The sequence below is a fragment of the Notamacropus eugenii genome, chromosome 2 (assembly GCF_028372415.1).
Source record: "Notamacropus eugenii isolate mMacEug1 chromosome 2, mMacEug1.pri_v2, whole genome shotgun sequence".
NCBI classification, from domain to species: Eukaryota; Metazoa; Chordata; class Mammalia; order Diprotodontia; family Macropodidae; genus Notamacropus; species Notamacropus eugenii.
The window spans coordinates 467749705-467767726 of NC_092873.1; the positions used below are offsets into that span (position 1 = coordinate 467749705).

At 40.3% G+C, this 18022-nt stretch overlaps 1 protein-coding gene across 1 annotated transcript in view; it reads left to right on the forward strand.

The window, feature by feature from the left end:
- Positions 1-18022, forward strand: part of SEC16B (SEC16 homolog B, endoplasmic reticulum export factor) — a 77172-nt gene that overhangs the window by 37020 nt on the left and 22130 nt on the right. The window contains 6 exon segments of the mRNA XM_072648558.1: positions 134-231; positions 2198-2279; positions 9060-9177; positions 9879-9990; positions 12423-12528; positions 17326-17466. Of these exon segments, the coding sequence (XP_072504659.1) occupies positions 134-231; positions 2198-2279; positions 9060-9177; positions 9879-9990; positions 12423-12528; positions 17326-17466 (657 nt within the window).

Consider the following 18022-nt stretch of genomic DNA (forward strand, 5'->3'; position numbering starts at 1 on the left):
CTGTCACTTGCCACTATGCCATATAAGTGCCTCAACCTAAGTCTGATGAATAAACTCCAAGTAAAGTAATACCAGTTTCAGTAGTGGTGCGTCCAGAAGGTTGATACTGACTTAGATGCATTCTTGATTTTAGGAAGCCCTGGAATGGGCCATGAGGAACCATTTGTGGGGCCATGCACTCTTCTTGTCCAGCAAGATGGACCTGAGGACCTATAGCTGGGTCATGAATGGGTAGGTAGGAACCTGTGTTTGCTTATGGTGCCTTCTCTACTTTTAGTGGATTGTGGGGGTGTGGTATGGGAGAGAATATAGGATTCCAAGAAATAATGATGTGCACATTTCATATTCTCCTTTTTTATTGTGAACCAGGCACAGATTCATCTTTTACAGATTTTTCAAAGCAAACACAACAAGCTTATTTACAGAGAACCTTACTTAGATATTCTTGACCCTTTCTTCCTGCCAAAAAACAGCAAAACATCTTAGAAATATTTTTATAGGGGATATGGTCTACAAAAAATTAAGTGGTTTGGAAGATTATGCTTTAGTATTTATCTTTCATTGGTTATATCTATGAAGCCAATTCAGTATTTATTTGAATTGTAAGAGGAAGGTTGAATAGAAAGGGAATATTTGTAGTATTTCTTTAAGATCGAGTGATTGTCATGCTAGCAGGGGAAGCTGTTCTACATAGTGATTAGTCAAATCATTTTATTGCCCTAGACCTGCTGGCATATGAAACCAAGAATAACTTTGTCTTATGGCAAGGACATTTTGGTGACAGTGGATACAGTTCCAGCCTGAAGACAGGAAAAGTCATCATTCTTAATACAACTATGACCTCAGACACTTACTAGCTGTGTGACCCTGGGAAAGTCACTTAACCCTGTTTGCCTCAACTTCTTCCCCTATAAAATAGACTGGAGAAAGAAATGGCAGACCACTCCAGGGTCTTTGCCAGAACACCCTAAATGGAGTCACAAAGAAGCAGATATGACTGAAAATGACTGAATAGCAACAGTGATGTCAAGAAAATTTAAAGTGGGAAGAGTTCCAAAATCATATCATTAAAAGCATTTCAAATTCCCAACATCAGGGTGATATTACAAAAGAGATGCTGTTCTGAGACATAATCCCTTTTGGGCTGATAGCAGTGAGCATCCCACCACTCCCACCTCTGCAGGACTTGTCGTTGTTTTAGCCCTTTGTTCTGGCCTGTTGTTCTTTGATGGGAGCCGGTGGGTTGTAAAAAATATCTCCCACAGAATATCCTTAAATCTCACATCAGCTGTAGACCTTATTATATCCTTGTTAAGTATATTCTGCAGTTGGTCATCAGTAGGATAATTTCTGGTCCCTGTTCCACACCTCTTTGGTTATTGATAATGGCCATTAAGTGCTTATGAGCACAGAATTATAAGCCTGGGCAGCTTTATGCTTGTGATGAGATAAGAAAAAATCCCCACTTACATCCAGGCCTATGAATTTGGCCCAGAAAGCTGATATGCAATTAGGAGCTGATGGGTGGCTGAGTAGGTGGAGAAGGAGGAGTAGGAGAAGGTGGAGGAAGAGGACAAGGAGGATGAGGATGAGAATGGATGCCTTGCAGAGGAGCCCCAAAGTGGGAGTTGATCTCTGTGTTATGGAGCCTGCCTCTTGGAGGATGATGACTTCTTCCTTACATGAAATATGATGGTTCAAAAATTGTAAGGTTCAAGTCTCAATGCCAAAGAGGAGTACTTCCCCTCAGGCTTGAACCCTAGGCAGATAATTCTCTTATAAGAGTGTATGGTACAATGAGTAATTGGGATCAGTTTCCTCATCTATAAAAAGGAGATAATTATAGCACTGACTTCATGGGAGTGTTGTGAGAATCATATGAAATAACCTATATAAAGTGCTTTGTTAACCTTATTATTATTAACCTTAAAGTGATATGCAAGTGTTAGTTATTGTCGTTATTAATTACTAATGAATAAATTGTTCATATTATCATTATTATCCTTATTAATGTTATTATGATTGTTGTGACCCATGATTTTTTGTAGAAAGAAGCTCCTGTTTTCATAAATGCAGCATCTTAAAAAGCTGAAAAAGCTTTTTTCCATGTCTGAGGTGAACAGACACCATTGTTTTCTCAGTTTGGTCCGTGATCCCAAATGATAAATTGATTATAGTCTTTTTCATTTGTTCTCAGCTTCATTAGCTCTCTGGCTGTCAATGATCCCCTGCAGACTGTCTTCCAGCTCATGTCAGGAAGGATTCCTCAGGCAGCCATGGTACTGTATACCTGACCACAGACCCCCACTCCGGGGACCTTTGTGTTGTGGGATAGGCCCATTTGGAAATTCAATGTTGGCTTATTTTACAGTGAGGGGCAGAAGAATCCATCACTCTTCCCTGGGTTTCTCCTTCTCTTCCTCCATGGGTAGCTACTTGCCAACAAGAGTTGGTCCTGCAGTCAGTCACATTAGCTCCTGTGAAGTGATTCTCATGATACCTCAGGTTGGCTGCTGTGGAAACTGAGAAGAAGTTCTTGATCATGCCAGGTTATTCATTATCATTATGATTACTTGTATTTTCCAATGGCCCTATCAGGGAGAATTAATATCTTGCAGATGAGGAAACTGAGTCACTATGAGCTAATGTTTGAGCTAAGATATGGTAGATACAATATTGGAATTCACAGTCCCGGAGTATTCTGATAATCATTTAGTCTTGAGGTATCATGTTATTCCCTGTGGTACAGTGAGGAAACCATAGTCTGGACTTGCTTTACAAAGTCATGGAGTCTCAGAGGTAGAGCTAGAGAGGTTCAGAAATTCAGAGAACCTCTAGTCCAGGGGTGGGGAACCTGTGGTTTCAAGGTCACACATGTCCTTCTAGGTCCTTGGGTGTGGCCTTTTGACTGGGTTCAAGTTTTACAGAACAAATCTTTTTTTTAAAGGGATTTCTTCTATGAAATTTGGATTCAGTCAAAAGGCCGCACTTGAGGACCTAGAGGGCCATATGTGGCTCCAAGACCACAGGTTTCCTACTCTTGAGCTAGTCCAATAGGAAATTCCCTAAAACTATCCCTAGGATATGGGACTCTGCCCCTCACTATCTTCAAAATGACATTTTGTTGTTATTGTCCAGTTGTTTTAGTGGTGTCCAATTCATTGTGACCCAATTTGAGGTTTTCTTGGAAAAAATACTGGAATAGTTTGCCATTTCCTTTCTTGCTCATTTTATAGACAAGGAAACTGAGGCAAACAGGGGTAAGTGACTTGTCCAGGGTCACACAGCTGGTAAATGTCTGAGATCAGACTTGAACTCAGGAAGATGAGCTCAGGCTTGGCACTCTGTTCACTGAGACACCTAGCTGCCCAAATGACCTTTGTTGTTAGTATTCGCCCTTAATTCTTAAAGAAGACGAATGACATCATGAGGGTGATGCATTGACTTGTATGTAAATTAGATTTAAGTGAGGCAGAACTATGCAGAGTCATCTGCCTCACTCTGCTCCAGAGTCATCAAACTCCAGTGGCAGAACAAAAATCAAGATGACTGGCAATGGCCCAGGGTGCAACGGATGTCCTTGGTGTTTCTAAATTAAGGTCTTTCCCAGGCCTCAGTTTATCTGAGGCAAATGAGATTTAGTGAGGGGCAAACTGCTGTATCCCGAAGCAGCCCATTTCCCTTTGGGATAACTCTAATTATTAGGATGTATTGTATTTCTTTACATCCCTTTTTGCAAATCCTACCCACTGGTCCAAATTCTATGTTCTGGGACCAACAGAACAAGTCTCTAATTCAAGAGGAGGATCTTCAAGGCTGACATGCTGCTTCATCTAAGCTCAATAAACTGGACCTGTTAACAAAACCTTTGAAAGAACCCGGAATGATTAACTCTTATTATGAATCCCTCTATATAGCACATTGACAAAATGAAAACTCTAAGTAGCATAATAGCAAAAGAGAAATTTTCCTCCATCATAACCAACTTCATGAATTTTCTTGATGAAATGGGTCACTTAAACAATATTCCAGGAGTCATTTTGGCATTTTCTATCATAATGAATATGCATTGTAGAAAGTACAATGTTCAGTTATTACTGCATCTACCTTAGAGGAGACAACTCTTTCAGAATGAAAAATAGTCCTGAACTGCTTCCTAAGTAAAGTTCACATCCTGAAAATGGAGGTTAAGATTGATCCTTCAGTCATGAGAGGAGTGATTCTTCTTATAGGAGGGCAATATATTGATATGTCTGCAAGAACCAAAATCTGGAAGCTCAGCAGCATTATGAAGGAAACTATTTGAAAGTAATATTTTTTCCACAGTTCATCAATGAAACATCTAAAATTTATGGAAACAATAAAGTCCTTGAAAACAAAACAAAAAACCAAGATCCAATAGCTAAGTAGGAAACTTTGAAAGGAATATTTTTCCATAGTTCATCAGTGAAACTTCTAAAATTTGTGGCAACAATAAAGTAGTTGAAATAAAGAAAGATGAAAACCCCAAGTGATATCCAAGCAGAAGAGAAGTTTTCCCTCATTACAACCATCTTCATGAATTTGCTTGATGAAAATGGTGACTTAAACCAATGGAAACACTGAAATATGAAAAACAAACAGGTATATGAAGTCATGGGGTCCAGGAAGAAAAAGATTTTTGTAGGTCAGAGAAGGGACAGATGTTTTCCAGCCCTCATATTCGGCTGGGGGCCTGGGGTCCGAGGCTGACCCAGTAAGTTCACAGTGACACAGCTCCTTGTAGATTTGCTGACAAAATGTGGGCATGTTCTACTGTATGAATCTGAAGGACTGAGACAGGCCCACATACTTGCAGTACTGCATTATAAAGGTACCATATTTACTGTCATTATTTTATCTGACCACGTTCATCCTGAAGTAACCCTTCCATCTCTGGTGGAAATCTAGCTGATCCTTCCTCGCTGCCTTAGCCTATAGATACTTAGCAAAGGCTTGGGACATCTGTTTTTGAGAATACATTGTGAATCACTGTAGTACGTATGGTTTTTCTGTGTGTTATCCCTTTAAATGGATTACAGTTATCATGGCCTTAAGTTCTCTAGGATAAATATTTCCAGTTGTTTCAACCACTCCTTCCAAGACATGATCTCAAGGTCACTATCCTGGTAACCTCCTCAGGACAGTCCCAAACTTATCAGCATCCTTCCTTACTGATGATCTTCCTGAAAGGTAGTGCTTAGAACCAAAGCTAATACAGTACTGGTCTGACTTGGTCAGAGTGCAATGAGACCATAACACTTGTATTACCTTAAGTAAGTCACATAAGCGCATCGGGCTTCTGCTTTCTCATCTATTAAATGACAGCATTGGACTGGATGGTCCATGGATGGCCTTTCAAGTTCAGGATTTTTTTTGACTTTTTAAAAGGATATCATTTATTTCTTGTGTTTTTTGACTTATTTTTTATACTTTTCTTTTTTGAAGTTTTATTTTTAATTTATGGAAGAAAACAAGCATTTCTCTAACATAATACAATAAAAAGATGATTAGGCATGAAACTGTAAATCTACTATGCAGAAGTTGTTATTCCTTTTAAATATACAACAAATTATCATACAAATTTCTTTTTGTCCCTCCCCCAATTCCCACCCTAGAGATATCTGCCACTAGATACAATATTCTGTACATACTTCTACTTATCAGTTCTTTCTCTGGATGCAAATGGCATCTTTCTTCATATGTCCTTTATAGTGAATTTGGTTATTTGTAATAATCAAAATAACTTATTTGCTAAAAAAATTTATTTCTTAATGTGGCCCCCGATGGCATTACCTTTTCTTGTCTTCCATATTGCAGTACTAACTCACATTAATCCTAGAGTCCGCTAAAATTCCTGGATTCATTTCATAAGAACTGATGTATAGCTTTCCTGTCTTGTTCTTGTGAAGTTTATTTCTTTAGACCCAGGGGTACTTTTTTCCCCCTTATTAAATTTTGTCTTACTAGATTAAACCCAGTTGGTCCAAGCCTTCTTGGATCCTGTCATCTAACGTAGGAACTATTCTTATTTGCTTGATACCATTTTCAAATCTGATTAGTTTTCCATCTCTGGCTTTATCAAATTTGTTGATAAAAACATCCATTTGCACGGGTCTAAACATAGATTTCCAAGACACTCCATTAGCAACTTCCATTTAAGCTGGCATTGAATGACTAACTCTTTGGCTTCCCTTCTCCAAGTCACCAATCAACTCTCCTATCCCATTGGTCACATCTCCCCATTTTGTCCATGAGACCAGCAAGAGAGACTGTCAAATGCTTACCTGAAATCGAGGTCAACTCTATCTGTTGCATTCTCCTGAACTGCCAGTCTAAATTTTTTGAGTTGTGGTTTTGTTTTGGACCTCCTTGTGAGGAGGTTATCCACTTTGAATGTAGATTAGCTACTATCTGTAATTTATAGTCTTAGAGATTTTCCTGGCAGTGAAAAGAGAAGGGACTTGCCCATTGTCATATAACACACGTCAGAGGGAGAACCTGAACCCAGGCCTTCTTGACTTCCCAGCTTCTGTCCTTGATGCTATGCTTACCACCAGTTTGGTTAGGGTTCGTCCTTTGTTCTCAAGGACTACTAATGACATCATGAGGGTGGTGACTTGAATTGGATTTAAGTGAGGCAGAAATTGCACAGAGCCGTCAGCCTCACTCTTTCTTCCAGAGTCATTGAAGTTCAGGGGCAAGACAAAAGTCAGGACAGTTGGCCATGGCCTGAGATACAAGGGATGAGCTTGGCCTAATTGTGTATTTTTAAAAATATTTTATTTTCTATCCATGAAACAAAACAAACATTTCCACAACACAGTACAATAAAAAAGTTGATTGCTCATGAAACTGCCAATCTACCATGTACGATTTGCTATTGCCTTCACATACACGAGGAAATGCAGACAGGTTGGCAGGGCCCGTTCTTGATGAAACTACACTAGTTCTTTGGGATCACGGCTTGCCTTTCTAGATATTTACCAACCTTCACTTTGATAATACTTGCAATCATTTCCCCCCAGGAATCAAAAGTCTAACTCACTGGCCTCAGTTTACAGCCTTCATTGTCTTTCCTTTTCCTTGAGCCCTGTGGCCCATCTCACATTCTCCATGCTGTTTTGATGAGAGTTTCACACTCATCTCTGCCATTTCTTCCAGTTACTTCATCTAGGCCTAGTAGCCTGAACTTATTCTTTAAGGATGGATCGCTCCTGGCTGGTTCTCTCCATACTTCTCTTTTTCCTGTCTGCATTTATCCATCTCACTCTCCCAAAGGATGTTTTCAAGTCCCAGACTGGACAGGGCATTTGGGGAGAAAGGGAGTGTTATTGCTAAGGCCTTTAGTGTATATACTTAGTATGTGCCAGGCACTATGCTAGGTGCTGAGGATACAAAACAAGACAAAACAAAGCAGAAAAACAAGACCGGCTCTCAGAGAACTTACATTCTATTTTAACTACACTGTCTCTCAGAAGAACTTCAATAGTCAGAGCGGGGTTTGAACACAGGTCCTCTGACCTGGTCAGAGCCAGAGAGCTGGCTTCTGGAGCCAGACCTCCCAAGAGGTACTTGCATTTTTAAGGTGCACTTTTATTAAGCTCCCTAAGATGAATCTCTCATAGTTGAATTTGAGACTTTTGGGAGGAGATGGTCTTCCACTATAGGAATCATCTTCCTCCTCTTCCTCCTCTTATCAATAATGATAATAATAATGGCTGACATTTATATAGTGCTCTTAAGGTTTACGAAGCACTTCAAATGCATTGTTTATTCCAGTGCCCTTTCAGTCATCCTGTATGAACAGAAGACTTAGAGGAACATGGTGGCTGTGGTCAGGTATTAGAAAGGCTGTCATGTAAAAGGGGGACTGAATGTGTTCTTTGTAGCTACTAAGGGCAGAAAGAGGGATGGCAGGTGGATCAGGGGTGACAGAGAGGCAGATTATTGCACCATGTGATCAAGAATTGCCAAACAAAACTGTCCAAAATGGAGCTTAACGACTTCTTGAGGTAGAGCATTTCTATCGCTGGAGATGTTTAAATAGAAACAAAAGAAACTTTGTAAAGAGCTAAGTGGACAGAGTGCTGGGCCTGGAGTTAGGAAGACTCGTCTTCAGTCTTCCTGAGTTCAAATCTGGTCTCAGATATTTACTAGCTGTGTGACCCTGGGTAAGTTTGCCTCAGTTTTCTCATCTGTAAAATGAACTGGAGAAGGAAATGGCAAACTACTCCAGTATCTTTGCCAAGAAAACCCCAGATGGGGTTATGAAGACTCAGACAAAACTGAACAAGAAAAAAGAGACCTTGTTCCAAATATTGTAGAACAGGGGTTCTTAACTTGGGATCTATGGACGTGTTTCAAGGGGTTTATGAAATTTGATGCAAATAAATTACATCCTTATATAATTGCTTTCCCTTTGCAAATCCTGTATATTGTATTTTATGCATTTAAAAACCTTATTTTGAGAAGGGGTCCTTAGGTTTCACCAGCTTGCCAAAGGGGTCTAAGATACAAAAAAGTCAGAGAACCCCAGATGTAAAGGAATTGCAAGATTGGAAAGGGGTTGGGCTAGATGCTTTTCTTAGATTTTTCTCCTCTAACCCATGTCTTTGGATTCTAGCACTCAGCTCTTGGCTCACCTCATAACTGATTTTCTCAATATACTGAATTTCCCTGCTTGTTTATTTTCCCTGAGTTCTTGGGTCACTGGGTGACAGTAATGCTATTGAGAAAAGATAGGAGATCAGGAGAGGCTGCTGGAATACAGACAACTTGAAGGAAAGTGCTGAAGCAGCAGAGATACTGATTCTCCAATCCAAGGACATGTTGGCTGATCCTGAAAGGCTAGCAGAAGCCATCGGGGATGTTGGAGAGGGTCTCCTGCATTAGTTGGGAATGAATGAATGAATGACCTCCTCATTTCTGAGATTCTATAATCCTGTGATTCTCAGTAAACATCCCCCTTCTCTATTTGCTTGTAAGGTCAGCTTGGGGAAATTCCACTAACCTGTCTTCTTTCTCATTCTGTTTTTCAGTGCTGTGGGGACAAGCACTGGGGAGACTGGAGGCCACACCTGGCAGTAATGCTTTCCAATCAGGTTGGAGATCCTGAATTGCATCAGCAAGCCATTGTTACTATGGGTGATACCCTGGGTAAGGCAAAGGATGCAGAGATTTTTTTTCCCCCTCAAACCCACTCAGAGAAGTCTCAACATAGACTATGCCCATAAAACCTGAGCTGTGAGGTCCATTCCCCAGATACTCCTGTCTCTTTGGAAGGAAGGTCAATGAATCAACCCAATTTTATTAAGTTCTAGGCACTGTACTAAGTGTAGGAGATACAAAGACAAAAATATATCATTTCTTGTCCTGAAGAAACTTACATTTTACTGGAGAGAGAGAAGTTCTCAGATAGAAACCCTGGGGAAAGGAACAAAGATCTGCCCTTGATTCTGTGTGTCTCCTCTGATCTTCGTGAGAAGTTTTAGATATTAGTTGGATTCTGTGGAGGCACAGGCAGGCAGCACAGTCTCACTTCCCACTCTTGGGAATTTCAGCAGTAATTAAAAACACCAATGAATTTCTAATCAGAAGTCACTTTACCCTGACTAAATACCTTTCCATCCTGCCTCCGTCACAGCACACCTGCTTCTTATTTTTTTCCCCTAATTATCAAGGCCCCCAAATCCCAGACTGAGAATGTGGGGTGGGGACATGAATTTCTTGATTTGCCCACTAGAGGGCATCCATGCGTGGGCCTTCAAATACCATCAGATTCACTGATCTCTGCATGGATACTTCCTCTGGTGGCTGGCTCAACCCTGATGTATTTTTCTTTCGCTTTCCTCATCCAGCTGGGAAAGGACTATTGGAGGCAGCTCACTTCTGCTACCTGATGGCCCATGTGCCTTTTGGTCACTACACTGTGAAGACAGACCACCTGGTTTTGCTGGGCAGTAGCCACAGGTACATGGATATGTTAGCAGAGGGGAAGTAGATGGAACATGTGTGAAGGGAGGGCCTTTTTTTTAAAAGCACATTTTGAATTTTATAATCTCCTCTTTCACATTTGATTTCTCCTCTCTTTCATGAGAACCCCAGTATTGTTTCCATGGGCAATATCCCTGGGCAGCATTTTTGGATGTAGAGAAATGGTGCATGAACCATAATGGACCACCAGGGGTCTGCAGATGCCACTTGAATTGAAAAAAATACTTTAGTGTTTGCATAAAATATATTTGGCCACCAGGTGGTGCTCCGGTCCCACAAACTGAAAGCAACAAACTTGGATAACATTTTAGAGCTCTCTGGGAATTTCTGGGTGCCTGTGACAGCCAAGGCTGGCCTGAGTCTTTTTTTCAGAGACTGGGTTTCTTTCTTCCCTTGCCATCTTCTCTCTCCATCCTCTTGAGGCTTAGTATCCTCAGCTCCTGGCTGCCCAAACCCGACCACCCACCCACCCTCTGCCTCAACACTCTGTTCTGACCAGCTCTCCCTAGGAATACTCTATGTTCTGGACTCACCTCCCCTTAGCAAAGTTTACCAGTCTCACTCTGACAAGCCCTTGTTACTTGCCAAGGGATTGCTAGCTCATCATAGAAATTCTTCTGTTCTAATGACATAATAATAAGTGTGTGTTTTCAGTAACATGTTAGCCTTCTTGGGAACCATGTTTGCATTTTAAGAGGGAGTTTCTGGAGACAGAGTCTCGATGTAGAGTTAAGTCAACAAGCATTTATTAAGTGTGCCAGGCACAGTGCTAAGCACTAGGGATTCAAAGAAAGGCAAAAATAGTCCCTCTTCTCAAAGAGCTCACAGCCTAATGGCGGTGACTCCGTGCAAACCTTCAAGATATATACAGGATAAATTGAAGGTAAGGTCAAAGAGAAGGCAACAGCCCCTACCCTCAGTGAGTTCACCATCTAATGAAGGAAGCTACATCCAAATGTTGAACAAGCAACATCTATATATTTATCTATGTGTATATATGTGTATACATGTATATACGTGTATATGTGTATATATACATGTATATATGCATGTATATGTGTATTTATGTTACATACACACATATACACACTAAATTGGAGGTATGTAATGTCAGAGGGAAGGCATCAGCTTTATAGGGGACTGGGAAAGGCTTCTTGCAGAAAGTGGGATTTGAATTGAGACATGAAGGAAACTAGAGAAATTAGGGGGTAGAGATGAGGAGAGAGAGAATTCCAGGCATGGGGAACAACTAGTGAAAATGTATAGATTCAAGAAATGGAACATCACGTGAGAGAAACAGCCAGGAGGCCAGTGTTGCTGAATCTTAGAGTATCTGAAGAAGAGTAAGGTATAAGAAGACTGGAAAGGTAAGGAGTCAGGTAGAGAGTGACTCTAAAGCTGAGGAGGCCATAGGATATAGTGAAAAGAGAGCGAGATCTAGATTAGTCAGAGGACCTGCGTTCAAATCTCATTTGGTCCTTGTGACTTTGGGCAAGTTTAATTTACTTCCCTGGGCCTCAGTTTCCTCATTTGTACAATTTGAATTTTCAACTGCAAGGTCTCTGAGGTCCCTTCCAGATTTAAATCTATGACCATTCTATTCTCTGCTCAGTTTTAGGCACCAGAGAAAGCTGGTGGGGAGGTAGGAGCAGACAGAATCTTTTGATTTCTCTTCTGATCAATGAATATAGTAGGAGCTTATTCTGCTTCTTTCCACTGTTTTCTTTTGTGCCATCCACTCTCATCTTCCTCTCTGTGAACCTCTGATAGTCGCTTCCTTGATGTCATTCTTTTCCAAATATTGTTTCACTGAAAGAATCCATCACCTAGTTGCCATCTTGCATGGGTGTTGAACTTCTCTGGATTTAGCTATGCAGGTCTTAGGACAGTAGGATCACTCTATCTCCAGGACTAAGGATGATTCTTCTCAGAGAAATGACTTTTTTTCTGGGGTGTTAGGGTTTATTTTTGGGGACACTCTGGAAAACACACCTATCCATGTTCCCAGTAGAGAGAATTTACAAGTCATTCACAATGTGAGTTAATAACTCTGATGAAATGTTCCCCTATACTGCAAAGAGAAGGATGTAGGAAAGTCTGTATTCTGGATTCAGCTTGCTCTGCTTGTCTCTCTAGTAAGAAATTCCAGGGTTATATTTCACAGCTACTCAGTGGCAGCATTCTCATGCATTTTTCTCCCAATTCTAGACGGTAGTATTGATGGGGGAGATCAGAACATTTATGCCAGGTTCCCAACCTCTTATGAATAATTTTCATTCTAAAGCAATTTACCCAGAGATCAAAACCCCACCATAGGCAGGTGGTGGTACATTTGTGTGCCTACAAGGAATCCCCATTTCTTCCCTATACCTCACCTTCTTTTATTTACCATTATTCCCTGGTTTTAGTCAGGAGTTTTTGAAATTTGCAACCACTGAGGCCATCCAAAGGACGGAAATCTTCGAGTACTGTCAGATGTTGGGACGGCCCAAATTCTTCATCCCTTCTTTCCAGGTAACTACATTCCTTGGCACCACCACATATCAGATGCAGCATATCCATGATCAGCTAGTCCCACTGATGTCCTCACCTTTGATGACCCTGGCTATCAGGTACATGTGATAAATTACTTATTCCAGGTTCCCAGTCATCTTTATGTCCTGGGAAAATTGATCATTTTTTCTCAAAAAGCTCAGTGTTCTGTCCAATCCCCTTCTCTCACCAAAAGATAATCTTTAGAGTAAAGGATCTGTAGCCCTGGCAAGGTCACTGGTTGCAAAGACTTTTGCAAACCCCTTTATTAAGATAATCAATCAACTAATCAATCCACAAGCATTTTCAATAGGAGAGCCTATTCTGTATGAGCACCCTTGGAATGTGTGGGATGGCTAATCCTTACGAGTATGCAAAGAATGTTTGGCAGATGTGATTCCTATATAGACTTTGAAGGGGGTGCAGGCATTCTGAACATGCTCATATGGTCTAGGCTTACTGGGTCCTCTATTACATACCTATTAATACCTACTATGTATCACTCATTGTGCTAGTAATAGGGCTACAAAGACAAAAATGAAATACTTCCTACCCTCAAAGAGTATACATTTATCAGGGTATATAACATGTAAATACACCCATACCCCTTCTTCTAACTCTTTATGACCCTATTTGGGTTGGGTTTTTTTTTTTTTTGGTAAAGCTACTAAAGTGGTTTGCCATTTCCTTCTTCAGTTCCTTTTACAGATGAGGAAACTGAGGCAAAAAGGGTTAAGTGAATTATCTGGCATCACATAGTTAATAAGTATCTGAGACAGATTTGAACTCAGGGAGATGAATCTTCCTGACTCCAGTCCTTGGGACTCTATTCAATATACCACCTAACTGCCTATATCTATCTATCTATCTATCTATCTGTCTATCTATCTATCTATCTATCTATCTATCTATCTATCTATCTATCTAAACTCATATATATATATACATATATATATACATATGTGTGAGTTAAATGCAAAATAATTTTTATGGGGTAGGAGGGAATGTGGAAGGTGGTGCTTGAGCTGAACTTTGAAGGAAACTAGGATTTCCAAGAGATAGAGGTGAAAAAGGAGGCCATGGGGGTCAGCCAGAACAATGGCATAGGGATTGTGTCATATATGAGGAACAATAAGCAGAGCCCCTTGGCTGGAGCATAGTGTGAGAAGGGGGAAATGTGTCATAAGGCTGGAAAGGCCCAGTGGGGCAAGGCTGTGAAGATTTTTAAATGACCCACAAAGAAACTGATATTTGATCCTAGAGATAAGAAGGAGCCACTGGAGTTTAGTAAGTAGGAGACCGACATATTAGAAAAATAATTTTGGCAGCTGTATGGAAGATGGATTGAAGTTGAGAGGATTTGAGCCAGGGAGAACAATGAGGAGGCTATTACAATATTCCAGGGAAAGGGTGATAAATTAAGGTGGTATCTGTGTGAAGAGAGAGAAGGGAACACATAGAAAAGATGTGGAGGAGGGTAGAAACAATAAGATCTGGAAACTGATTGGCTCTGTGGGAGCAAGGAAAGTGAGGCATTGGGGATGACACTGAGGTTGGAAATCCGGGGAACTAGAAGGATGGTGATGTTCTCAACAGGGAATAGGGAAATTTGGAAGAGGGGTAGGTTTTAGGGGGAAAGATGATGAGTTCTGTCCTGGACTTGTTGAGTTTGCTATGCTTATGACACACCCTGTTTGAATTATCCAGTAGACAGCTTATGACTGGCACTCAGAACAGGGACTAGGGTTCGGTCTATGGACCTCAAAATCATCTTCATTTTTGTGTTTGTTTTCATCATGTCTAACTCTTTGTGATCCCATTTGGGGTTTTCTTAGCAAAGATACTAGAGTGGTTTGCCATTTCCTTCTCCAGATCACTTTCCAGATGAGGAAACTGAGGAAAACAAGGTTAAATGATTTGCCCAGGGTCACACAGCTAGTAAGTGTCTGAGGCCAGTTTTGAACTCAGGAAGATGAATCTTCCTGACTTAGGCCCAGCGCTCTGTCTACTACATTTAGATGCCTACTCATCTTCATAGAGATGGTAATTAAAGCTATGGGAAATGATGAGGTCACCAGGTGAAAGAGTGTAGAGAGAAAATAGGAGATGGCCTAGGACAAAGCTTTGGGGTATACCAATAATTGTGAGCAAGGGCATGATATGAACGATGTTCCAGAAAGAGTTGTTGCTGTTTTTCCTTCATTCTTGAAGAGGACCATGATGACATCAGGAAAGTGACGCCATCACTTGTAAGTGAATTGGATTTCAGGAAGGCAGGATTTAAGGAAGTCTCACTTTCTCCTCCTGAGCCATCTGTGTCCAGTGGCAAGATATAGATCAGGATGACTGGAGATGGCCCAGGATGGTCTTTCCCAAGTCTCAGTTTGACTGAGGCAACTCCCATTCGGTGATTAAGGCTAGATAAGAAATGAGGCAGAGAATGACCTCTTTTACCTAGTTAAAAAAATAAATCTGAGAGGGGAAGACACTCAGGGTTTCTGGACAAAACAGAAACAAGGACTTGGGAAAGGAATGATCATAAAAGTATTGGCAGAATCGAGACAGAGCACTGTCCTGAAAACCCAGAGAGAAGAGAAAATTTAGGTTGCAGGAGGGCAGTTGATAGCAACAAATGCTGCAGGAGGGTAAACGAGGTTGGAAATTGAGAAAACAATCATATTTGTTCATTAAAAAGTCATAAATCGTATATTATATGGTACTTTAAAGTTTTCCAAGCACTTTACACTTGAACCACAATAAATCTGTGAGGTAGTTGCCATCAGCATTATTATCTCCATTTTCAGATGAAAAACAGGTTCAGAGAGTTTGTATATAGCTCATGGTCATACAGCTAGTAGGTATAAGAAGTTATTCTAATTATAATAATCTAGCAACATAATTCATCAATCAACCAATATGCTCTTATGAACTACTCATTGTGTTCTAGGCAATGCATTAGGTACTGAATATAATAAGACAAAAAAGAAATACTTCTTGCTCTCAATATTAATATTTATGTAACACTTTACAAATATTATCTAAATTTATCCTCACAATAGTTGTGAGATGAGGAAATTGAGGCAGATGAGCATAAGTTACTTGTCCAAAGTCACACAGTAAGTGACTAGGTGGGATTTGAACTTGGGTCTTCCTAATTCCACATCCAGTGGTCCATCTACTGTACCACCTAGCTACCTCTTCAGGAGTTTATATTCAACAGGAATTTTACTTGAACCAAGCCACCTTTCAGAAGTACTTCAGTTTTATTTCTGTCTCATAACATTTGTTCTTATGGGCCAGACTCATCTCTTTATCCTCTTCAGTATTTGCTGATTTAGAATCTCTCCAAAATTGAAGTGCTAGTTTTGCTCATCTTTCCCAACTTACTTTGCCCTTTGTGAATCCCAAGTCCTTATCTACTTAATATTAGAATATATCAGCTATCCAGAAATATGGGGCTTGCTACCATTGGCTATTCACTTCTTGGTGGTTTCTGCTTCTTGACTTCTGTGACACTAGAAGACTAGGCCCTGATTTTCCTACTACCTCTGTTCATCTTGTCTTTTATTATCCTCTTGCTTATCTTTTTCTTCCTTCTTCCTGCCTATGAAGATTCCCAAGTTCTCAAGGTCTGGTTCTCAACCCATTGCTCTTCAACATATTAATAACTCTCTTCTGTTTGGATTGTTGTTGTTTATCCTTCATTCTCAAAGAAGGACCATGATATCAGCAAGGTGATGTCATGATTTGTAAATAAATTGAATTTAAGTGAGGGAGGGCTGAGCAAAGTCACCAGCCTCACTCACTCCTCCTGAGCCATCTGGGTCCAGTGGCCAGATATAAATTAGGATGACTGGAGATGGTCCTGGATACAGTGAGAGACATTGACCATTTTAAGTTAAGGTCTTTCCCAGGTCTTAGTTTGTTTGAGGCAACACCCATTCAGTGATTAAAACTAGGTAAGAAATGAGACAAAAAATGGACAAAACAGAAACAACTGCTATTTACACTCACTGTGAACCATCAGAGCCCAAGCAATGACCAAATGAGACTTGGGCTGAGACCTATTGTTGGTCAATCAGTGAGAAATCAGAGTGATTTGGGTTTAAGGCATGGTCCTTAACAAAAGAAGTCTAGCCTATAAAGCCCAAGATACCTCGTGAGGTTTCAGTGATCAAAATTTATGTTCCTTTGTATTTGACAATAGATACAGTATATCACTGGATCTTTACCTGAAACTATTCCAGGTTGATCAGATCTGCCAGAACACCTGTTCCAAAGGCATAATCTTTGGCAGATCACCCGCACACCACGATGAAGCATAGGAATAAAACTTCAGTGGAGAAATATAATACATGAGAAGTATATTAGAGAGATAGATATGACACTGGCCCTGTCTTCATGGAGCTTGTAGCCTGTTGGAAGATATGGCATGTACAGTGAGCTACAGAGTACATTAAAAGTTTACTAGAAAGATATGAGAGTTGTATTACCTGAATGACAAGCATGTGATATCTCAATTCATTTCACGGTCCAGAACCATGGAAAAATTGAGTTCGTTTGATTCCCATGGCTTTCTGCATTTCCTGATAACTCATACTAGATTTGGAATTGGACTTTTTTTGGAATTAATAGTATGCAGCTTTCCATCCTTCAGTAGGAAAGCCATTTGGAACTGGGTGGTCAGTCATCTGACTTTCAAGAAGTCTTCTTCACAGTTCTTTCTTTTGTTATTCCCTCCTGGACTAACTCACCATTTGTCCTCTTTTTCCTTCACAGGTATACAAACTGCTTTATGCTTCCCGTCTGGCAGATTATGGTCTCACATCCCAGGCTTTGCATTACTGCGAGGGTATCAGCTCAATCCTCCTGAGTCAGACAGACAGCAGCCACCCTGTGCTACTAGCAGAACTCATCAAGGTGAGCATCTCCAAGGCTTCCTGGAACGCATTTTATCTGAGTCACTTAATGAAAGGCATTGTAAAGCTGCTTAGGCACCCCCATTCCATCTCCTTTGAAGATGCTGTAAAAGTGGAGCCAACAGAAGCCTTTGACCACATATGCATGTCCAGATATGATAAGCAGAAAGAAGTCTGAAACTGAGAACAAAAAAAGGCTGTTGTGCACCCCTGAGGGTAGGCATGGGATGTGTAAGAAATCCACCTTCTCATTTGTTTTCTGAATACTGTAGAACCACACAATTCAAAGAATGCTCTCCTAATTATAAACATTGGGGCTTAAAGAACATATTTAAGGGATTAAAACAGGGAGAAAAGGCTTATTAAAATACTTTTAAACGCATAGAATATTTTATCACATACAGGATACATTAAAAAGAAAACACAAACAAATCAACCCACAGCTTTGAAAAAAATACAAAACAACAAGTAGAAATCCAGGGAAACAGCTGAAACTTTTTTTTTTAAAATATCAGCTTCACTAGGCATGGAATAAAAAGTTATCCTCTCTTAAAACT